The sequence below is a fragment of the Belonocnema kinseyi genome, chromosome 7 (genome assembly GCF_010883055.1).
Source record: "Belonocnema kinseyi isolate 2016_QV_RU_SX_M_011 chromosome 7, B_treatae_v1, whole genome shotgun sequence".
NCBI classification, from domain to species: domain Eukaryota; kingdom Metazoa; phylum Arthropoda; class Insecta; order Hymenoptera; family Cynipidae; genus Belonocnema; species Belonocnema kinseyi.
In genome coordinates this window covers 106,683,414-106,691,798 of record NC_046663.1, presented here as the reverse complement: position 1 = coordinate 106,691,798, position 8,385 = coordinate 106,683,414, and the positions used below count along the sequence as shown (strand labels likewise).

Genomic DNA, 8,385 nt, shown 5'->3' with positions numbered 1-8,385 from the left:
TTATTTACAAAAAAAGTTCTTAGGTTCAAAAAAACATTCAGTGAACTGAAAAACTGTGGTCGGTAATATAGGTATTTAGCTGTGTCACATGCCCTTAAATAAGAAAAAAGCTAAGTTGGTAATGAAGAAAACAGTTGGTAAAGTATATAATTTAATAATTAGTCAAAAAATGTCTATATAATTGTTATTATTGTAAAGAGTATTTAATAGCTAACGATATAGAATACTTATATATTTAAAACAATACTAAAACCATTAAAAAATTCCCATGCAGATGCTTTTATTGAAGCGAGATTACCTAGGTATATTGATTTCCCGTAGAGGGCTGTGCATTCCTTATTTGTTCGGTTGAGTATTGTAATAATTTTGTAATTCTTTAAATAAATTGCAGAAATGAAAAAAAGTCATAAAAAACTATCTCTAATTTACGAAATGATTTTCCCTTCAACAGAATTATTATAATTTTATAGAGATTTGAAGTATTTATTTAAAAAAGTAAATTCTAGAGAAATATAAAAGCCTTTTCCATTTAATTGTTTTTTGTTAAGATTTTTTAGAGTTTTAGAAGGGGTTCTCATTCTCTTTTTGTAAACAAATTGAATATTACGTATATGTTTTTAAACCGATTGTTTTGATAGTCAGAATTTTTTTGTTTGTTAGTTTTAATAGTTTAAAAAACAATTTAATTTTCGAATAATTTTTAAAAATAATTTTTAATTTTTGATTCAATAATCTGAAGAACGCTCGTATTGATTTTTATTTGACATGTCGATCTGTCATGTGAGATAGATACATTAACCACTTTTTTTATTTTGTGCATTTATAATTTTCTATGTCTTTCTACTACGCGAATTTTAAGCAATTTGCTATGAAATGAAAGACCCACGGCTGATTGCTCTGTAAGTAAATATGCAGAAAAATGCTATTTATTTAAATTTTAATAGTTTAGAATAACGCAAGTTATAGTATTTTTTGCATATTTTATTTTCAATTACAAACTTGTAATTTAAAAATTTACATCAACTTGAGCAAGCTGTTTGTGAATCTGTTTGACAATGTATTAATTTCAAAGATCATTGTCACAAAGGGATTTTTTACTATCCATTTTTTTATATAAAATTATACAGCATATAAGATTTTCTTATTTTATTTAGAGGCAGGGCACCAAATATCGCTCAAATGAAACATCTTGAAAAATAAATGCCCGGAGTGTGTTCGCGTTGCCTTCGCGAGGTTTACTTCGCTGAACAAAAATTAGCCCTAGGAAAAGTTTGGCACACCTTTTGTTTTACCTGTCGTGAGTTATATTTATTTAGTCCCATAAATGTACAATATAGGTTGAAATATGAATAATTAGAATTGGAATATTCTATTCAGCAGATGGTACACCGAAAATATTAATTTTTAAAGATTTCCACTTTCAACTATCTTATTTTAAGCACTTCAATTTATGAAAAAAATTACAGAAAGCAAAACATTTCTTTATAAAACCTCAGAACATTTTTGTCTATATATACAATTTTCTAATAAAAAAATTGTATTCTAAATCTTAAACTTCATTCCTTTTTATAAAGGGGTTTGAACAAAAATAAAATTAAAATATTTTAACAAACTAGCTACCTTCTAAAATCTGCTCACAAAATTGTCTTGAAATGTCTATACTTTTAGGAAATTGCCGAAAATTGCTGGACAGCTGCACAATAGCTACTCACTCTAGAGAAGTTTATTGCCGAAATTGTTACTCGCAACTTTTTTCTGAAAGTTCCTGTTCCGTATTATCGGTTTCAACACATGGAAATCAAGAAATCATTACAAAAAGAAAAAATAGAGAAACTCTACCTTTAAAAGATTCGAGTTCAGATTATTCTTCGGATTTTGGCAGCTGCTATTGCTGCGAAAATTCACTTTCAAGTAACAAAGAAGATATTCCAAATTTGAGAGCTTGTCCATTGGAAAAGCCTAGATTTAGGGGAGGTGGAGAACACGAAGAAAAATTTCATTTAGAAGGGATAAGTAAATGCTGCGAAAGAGAAAATGCGAATCTTGGTGTTCTCGGTTCCCTAATAACTTACGGCATTTCGCAGAAAAAATCGTCAAATGTTGGTCATTGGATCAATCGTAACCAATCTGCGTCAGAAAGATTTTCATTTATATTTAAATATCCAAAAATTAGATAACTCGGAAATTTTTAATAGTTTCTTTGTAAATAATTAAATAGATACTAACATTCTGAAGGTATGGTAGTTATGTTAAGGAGTAAGTAAGAATGTTTTGTTATAAACTGTTGCTACTTGAGACGATTAATTACTTAAGCATTATCAAATGAAATTTATAATTTTATATAATATTATTTAGTTTGTTGCAGATTTAACAGCATAAATATTAATAATTACAAGTCAGGATTAAGAAAAGTAGCGAGTCCTCGACGTTTTTCAAAACAAGAACCAAATAAACAGATATTTTTTCAGCCACAGAATCAATTTTCTACCAAAAAAATAAGTCAAACTGATAAATTAGGATTCAATACGAACCTTCCTCAGCCGAAAGTAAGGTGCGACTAAACTTTATTTTTCTGATTTGGAGAGAAATGTTTTTCAAGCTTACTGATTTTCATAAAAATAATAATTCGAATTTATAAACAATATGTAAGTGCTCCTAAAATTATTTGAAAATATCAGCATTACAAATTGATCAGAAAACATTTATGAATAAATCTTTTTCCAAGAAAAGAAAGACTTTAAAACTCAATCAATCGAATTAATAAACCTCGTTTATATTGTTTAGAATCGACAGATTTTTACATTCTCATTCATGAGAGTGTAATGTAATCTTCCAAATTTTCGATCTCTGGTCTTTAATGGATCTTTACGTTTCGGCCCTCACAGAGTCCAAAAATCATAACATTTTGTCGGTATATGCCTGAATGTATGCTTGTCTGTATGTATGTATGTCTGTCAGTATGTATGTATATATAGTTACCTGAATGTCATAGCCACGCTAACTTTTGAAGGATTTGTCCAATCAAGGTAGTCTTTGATATCCTTCTTAAGGTTCACAAAATGAAGGCTAATTTCGTTAAGCAGATATTTTCAACAACAATTAAAAATTTAGATCATTTTCAAAATTTGAAATTTTTTTTCAAATTTTAGAAATTTTTTTAAAAGTTTATAATAGACGGGTGGAACACTTGCAAATTATCCAAATAAAATTTCCAATAAAATTTTTAAATTCGATACAATTTAAAAAAGTTATATGCTTTTCAACATTTTGAAAACCTTCAAAAAAACGATAAAAATTTTTTTTATAGGTTAAGAAATATCAATCCAAATTTTTACTAGATATAAAATATATGTATTTCGAACCTGTTCTCATGAAATTTCTTAATTAGACAAACGTTCAAAAAGGATTTGAACAAGATTTTCAAATTATCTTGATTACGTTTTTCAATTGGACACAAATTATCGAGCGCGAAGCGCGAGTTTCGTAATGAGAATGTAATCGTCAAAGCCGTAGATGCTTTGAGAACCCTCTTTAAAAACAAATAGAAAACAGTTTCAGTTACAATTTATGGCTGTAATTCCTCAGAAGTTTAAATCACAGTTTTCGATTTAGGTTACAATATTTATGATATTTGAAAAAATGTAGTTAAAGTAGATGCATGTATGAAAACCATCGCAAAGCGCGAGAGCGTATCCGCGCGTCCCAGGCTGGTTCAAAATTAGTGCGAAGCGCCGGGTGCCTAGAACGCAATGAGAATGGGCCCGCGCAGCGGACATATATTTCTTATTGCAAAGATTTTAAAATACCAAAAACTGAAGAGTGCCAAATGTCCACAAAAATCCAAGTTAAAAAACTCCAAAGTGAATTAAAACAAAATCCAATCTTGTAAATGATATCAGTTTACTAACGTTAGAAATTTCTACTCACCAAATAAAATTACTATATCAGAATTGAGTTTTAAGCAATTTTGTCTCAAAAAGACCTGATTCCAAAACTTAATATTTTAGGTAAATTTAAGAATTTAGTATATAAAACAATAATATTTTTTCCGATAAATGAACGTAGTCTGAAATCAGGCTCCCAGAATTTCTCTCCATTATGTCGGAATGACTCCTAATTTTTCTGAATTAAAAAATTTCTATTGATAGATTTTTCTTTTAGGGATCCAAATCTTGTATTCTTTTGATAGTAACCTTGGTGATCTTAAATAATATTACTTAAAATCGAAGAAAAATCTGAGTTTAAATGAAGTATTTTTCCAAAATGATATCGAGGCGCGTCTAATTTAAAGAACAGTTCAAAGAAATTTGAGGTCATTTTTACACTTAACGACACACTTTTTGAGGTTAAAAGACATGACAAATCTTGAATTATTAAATAAATTAGATATTTGTAAAATCTATCAAAGTAAATGAAAGTAGTTATAACCCAGGTGTTTCCAGTCCCGGATCCTTTTCAAAAACCTCGCTCTCTTGGACTCAGCAACATCACGAACAAGAAAATTATTTACCAACGAATCTTAAACCCGACATAAAATAAATCCATTAGCAGGCAATGTCCACTCTAACCCCCTTTACCCTCTCACTATATGCCCCGCCCATAAGGAGAGTTTCTTTCGGTAATAATATACCCGAAGAGATCACCATCTGCGATGATCAAGAAGGCAATCTGACAATGCGAAATGTCGGCAACGATAACATACTGGAGGATGAACACCAAAGTTACTACAATCTGAACTTTAAAGATAGCAACTGCTGTGATTGCATTCAAGAAGCAGAGGAACACGATAGAATCGAGTTCGTCAATAGAACGTGTACATCGCTGGAAACCATTCACGAGGATTATAGCAATGGCAGAATGCGTGGTTGTGGTGGCGGAGGAGGTGGAGGAGGTGGTTGCTGCAAGGGCAAAAGTCGTTACGAAGGGGACATAGATGGGGAATATGATCACGAAGGAGAATTGAATGGAGGCAGAAGAAGTCGATGTAGCTATAGTAGTGGTACTTATATTGAGATAAAGATAGATGAAAAGAAAAAATGAAAAAAATTATAGGTTTCTTGATGGGTATTCAAGTTTTCATGGAAAACTTGAGGAGGAATTTAAAAAGAAGAAAATGTATGGGAAGGATTAGGAAATAGTATTAGATTTTAAATATTTGTTTTAGGGCATTTCATACTTTGTCGTGTACCCGAATAGTACGGAACGTGCTGGGAACGTTCCCTGAGCGTCTAAAATGTCCGCCGCTTGGGAAAGTTCCACTGGAACCTGAGGGTAACCTTCCATTATTGTTATTATTAACAACAATTATCTCGTAAACCGTATGAGATAGGTAGAAATAGATGTCATTTTTGAGTTTTGAGTACTGCATATTATACATTCTAATATGATATCCATATCATAAACTGGCATCAATTTTGACCTATTACTTACGGTTTATCGGATATTCATTTATAATAATAACAATAACGATACTTTATTCTTTGAAACTTCCACTGGAACTTTCTCAAGTAGCGGACATTTCACACGCCCAGGAAACGTTCCACTGGAACGTACCGAAGGTTCCCGGAACGTTCTGTGCTATTAGGGTGGTAAATCGGGTTCAGTTCCCCCGGGTTTTTGTCCACAAAAATTACAATTTGTAAGGACTAAATTCAGAGATGCTAAAAAATAGTATAAAGGACATCGCCGAACTCTTTTTTTGAGGAATAATCATACAAAATTTCAACTCTCTGCCATTCCAATAATGTAGGTCTCTGTCGTAACGATGCTGCTGGTAGCCACTTAGAAATTATTTATAAAATAAACTTTTTTAATTGCCTACAAACAAGGTTAGTTTCCCGGACATTATTTATTATCTTTTTTGCTTGTCCCAAGTTTTCCGCTTAAAATATTGTGTATTTTGAAAGTAAAGTTTGGGGAGAATTGTAACACATATAACCTCAAATAAATACACATTAATGAAATTTAACAAAATAAAAATTTTTAAATTATTCCACAAACGAAGAGTTCGGGGACTACTTAAAAACTATTTCGATTTTATCAATAGGCTCAGGTTCGGGTGGATGCAGTTCGCGCTTAACAAAAAAGCAACCTTCTAAATCTAGTGATCATTTTAGTAGATCTGAAAACAGCATTCAAGGATTCGATGGATATGGGACAAACCAGAAAGACAGAAACCTGAAAAATCTGAAGATTGTTGTCTAAGATCAGAAGACAATATCGAAATAAAATGTGGCGCAAACCAAATGAATACAGCCTTGTACGAAACAGCATATTTTACTGATACTTGTTCACCAAAATGTTCTGGATGTGATGGATTTTGTTCTCTAGCTGGGTTACGTCCTTTTTGCACAAAGAAATCCAGGTGTCGTCACCCTTGTGGAGAACATACTAATAAATGTGGAGGTGGTGGATGTTGTGGAAGTGGTTGTCGAGGAGGATGTGGGAAACCTGGCCAGCTATGCTTGCCTTTAAGATCCTGCCCCAATCCACCCTGTCAATCTCTTAGAAATTCAGGAAAATCTACATGTTTACCACCTACATCCAATGCACATCAACCACCATGTTGCAAGATACCTCAAATAATGGGAATTTCAGGAAACAGGTCTGGAAAAAGTAGCCCACGGTAAGATGGTGAAGGTGTTTTGGTTGAACTAAGGATAAATTCCAATTTCTTTTTAAGGTGCAATAGCCCTGCAGGACGTAATACTGTTGCGGATAGGTGTTGTTCTCAGAAAAATGATGAAGGAAATGATGAAAAAAAAAGAAACTTGTTATATGTCTAAAGTGCCCCCCGGTTGCTCAGGCCTTGGTGGAGGAATGGATTGTCAGAGATGTGAGAGAAAAGTGTACCACGCTGAAAAGCAGGTAAAAATGATGTATTTATTCTCGAGACTAATTGATTAATGCAGCTGTCAGTTATTTATCTGTTGTAAAGACATCCTATCTTGTATCTTTATTGGAATTCATGTAACTTTGTACTTTAGTTAAAAAACTTTGTTGATTTAAGTTGGTATTGAAGATAAATATAACACCATTTTTCAGGTTGCCTCAGGAGTGCCCTTCCACAATATTTGTTTTAGTTGCTTTTGCTGTCGCAAACCTTTGGAATCGTTGACATACCAAGAGAATTGTGGCGAAATTTATTGGAAGCGTGAGTAAAATTAAGTCAATAGAGTAACATAGCTATATGCTTAAATATTATTTTAAAGGCTTGTCTTCACTTGCATTTACTAAAGAAATAAACGAACCAGAATCAAATGCTTCATGCAATTTGGAATGAAGTTCAAGTTCATTAATAAATCTGTAGAATAGTAAATATGTTCAACAAATACATAAATAGTAGATATGTGCCGAAGGCAGTAAAGTTAAAATAATGTAAAAATGGCGTTTAAATATACCGCGTACGCACGCGCGTATGGAGCGACGTTACAAGTCCAAAATCCACTTCGCAATTTAAGATAATTTTAAAATGAATTCTTCTCACTCTTTTCTTCAACTTTTCTTTTACTTCTCACTCACTTTTTCCTCCTTGCTGCCACTTCACGTGCCGCTTATCGCAGTAAAATAAAGTGCTATTGTACTGCTACTCCGCGGACAGGAAAAGAGCGCTTATTCTGCCTATTTAAGATAAATTATAATAAGTACTGTAGAGCGTACAAACGTATAAATCTCCAAATAAACAAAAATGGTCTTGATTAAATATAAAGAAGAACTCTAACCTGATTTTTATACAGATTAACTGATAACTTGATTCTTTGTACGGACTTACCTGAACTTGATTCCATATTGCATGCATTAGTCGAAGCTGTATAACATAATCTAGTATTATTTAATCGTCCTGATTAAATTTAAGAATATTACGGTCAAAACTTTGGACCTCAAGGTTACGGGTATGGAATTGGTGCCGGAGCCCTACAAACGCTATTGTAATTTCTCGATAAGTTTGACTAGAATTGTATCAACTAAAGATTTACCAGGATTTTTATGAACTAACCAATATTTGTAACACTCAAAAGATGTTTAATGTTAAAAATTCGTTCTTTAAGAATGTTATATTTTTCTTACACCTTAATAAATAAATATATTCTGAACCGATATTTAGATTCTTTTAATTTCATGATCATTCATAACCGTGAATTTGTTTAAAAGACCCTATATCACGCCCATGGGAAAAATGGTTTCCGTTAATTTGGCTGAATATTTTATATGTTACGTTTCTCCTCATTCTGAATAAATGTCTCAATGGGCACAAAGCCCAAAACTCAAACGGTTCCAAGATGAGGCCCCCCGAAGTCAGTGCGATGGGGGTATCGGCTCTACTCGTGAACTAGGCCATTGACTCTTATTGGAAACGTACCCCCAATATAAAGTAAATGAAAGAAT

At 32.2% G+C, this 8,385-nt stretch overlaps 3 protein-coding genes across 3 annotated transcripts; all 3 read left to right on the top strand.

Moving 5' to 3' along the window:
- Positions 1-784: 784 nt before the first annotated feature.
- Positions 785-2,535, top strand: LOC117177264 (LIM domain-containing protein PLIM2c-like). The gene is made up of 3 exons (XM_033367852.1): positions 785-899; positions 1,155-1,297; positions 1,669-2,535. The coding sequence occupies exons 2-3, from the start codon at positions 1,201-1,203 to the stop codon at positions 2,175-2,177; spliced, it is 606 nt and encodes a 201-aa protein (XP_033223743.1). The 5' UTR covers positions 785-899; positions 1,155-1,200; the 3' UTR covers positions 2,178-2,535.
- Positions 2,536-6,245: 3,710 nt separating this feature from the next.
- Positions 6,246-6,629, top strand: LOC117176602 (keratin-associated protein 5-1-like). The gene has a single exon (XM_033366855.1). The coding sequence runs from the start codon at positions 6,246-6,248 to the stop codon at positions 6,627-6,629; it is 384 nt and encodes a 127-aa protein (XP_033222746.1).
- A 149-nt stretch (positions 6,630-6,778) lies between these two features.
- On the top strand, positions 6,779-7,961 carry LOC117175823 (cysteine and glycine-rich protein 2-like). The gene is made up of 3 exons (XM_033365581.1): positions 6,779-6,867; positions 7,045-7,153; positions 7,856-7,961. Exons 1-3 carry the CDS (start codon positions 6,820-6,822, stop codon positions 7,930-7,932), a joined length of 234 nt encoding a protein of 77 aa, XP_033221472.1. The 5' UTR covers positions 6,779-6,819; the 3' UTR covers positions 7,933-7,961.
- The last annotated feature ends 424 nt before the right edge of the window (positions 7,962-8,385 follow it).

What these genes read in the sequence shown, in the direction of transcription:
- LOC117175823 (XM_033365581.1), top strand. Translation starts at nt 6,820, where the DNA reads ATGGATTGTCAGAGATGTGAGAGAAAAGTGTACCACGCTGAAAAGCAG. An exon ending in TGTACCACGCTGAAAAGCAG is followed by an intron (nt 6,868 to 7,044) that starts GTAAAAATGATG and finishes ACCATTTTTCAG; the next exon opens with GTTGCCTCAGGAGTGCCCTT. An exon ending in TGGCGAAATTTATTGGAAGC is followed by an intron (nt 7,154 to 7,855) that starts GTGAGTAAAATT and finishes ATTAAATTTAAG; the next exon opens with AATATTACGGTCAAAACTTT.
- LOC117176602 (XM_033366855.1), top strand. Translation starts at nt 6,246, where the DNA reads ATGAATACAGCCTTGTACGAAACAGCATATTTTACTGATACTTGTTCA.
- LOC117177264 (XM_033367852.1), top strand. Translation starts at nt 1,201, where the DNA reads ATGCCCGGAGTGTGTTCGCGTTGCCTTCGCGAGGTTTACTTCGCTGAA. An exon ending in CACCTTTTGTTTTACCTGTC is followed by an intron (nt 1,298 to 1,668) that starts GTGAGTTATATT and finishes CTATACTTTTAG; the next exon opens with GAAATTGCCGAAAATTGCTG.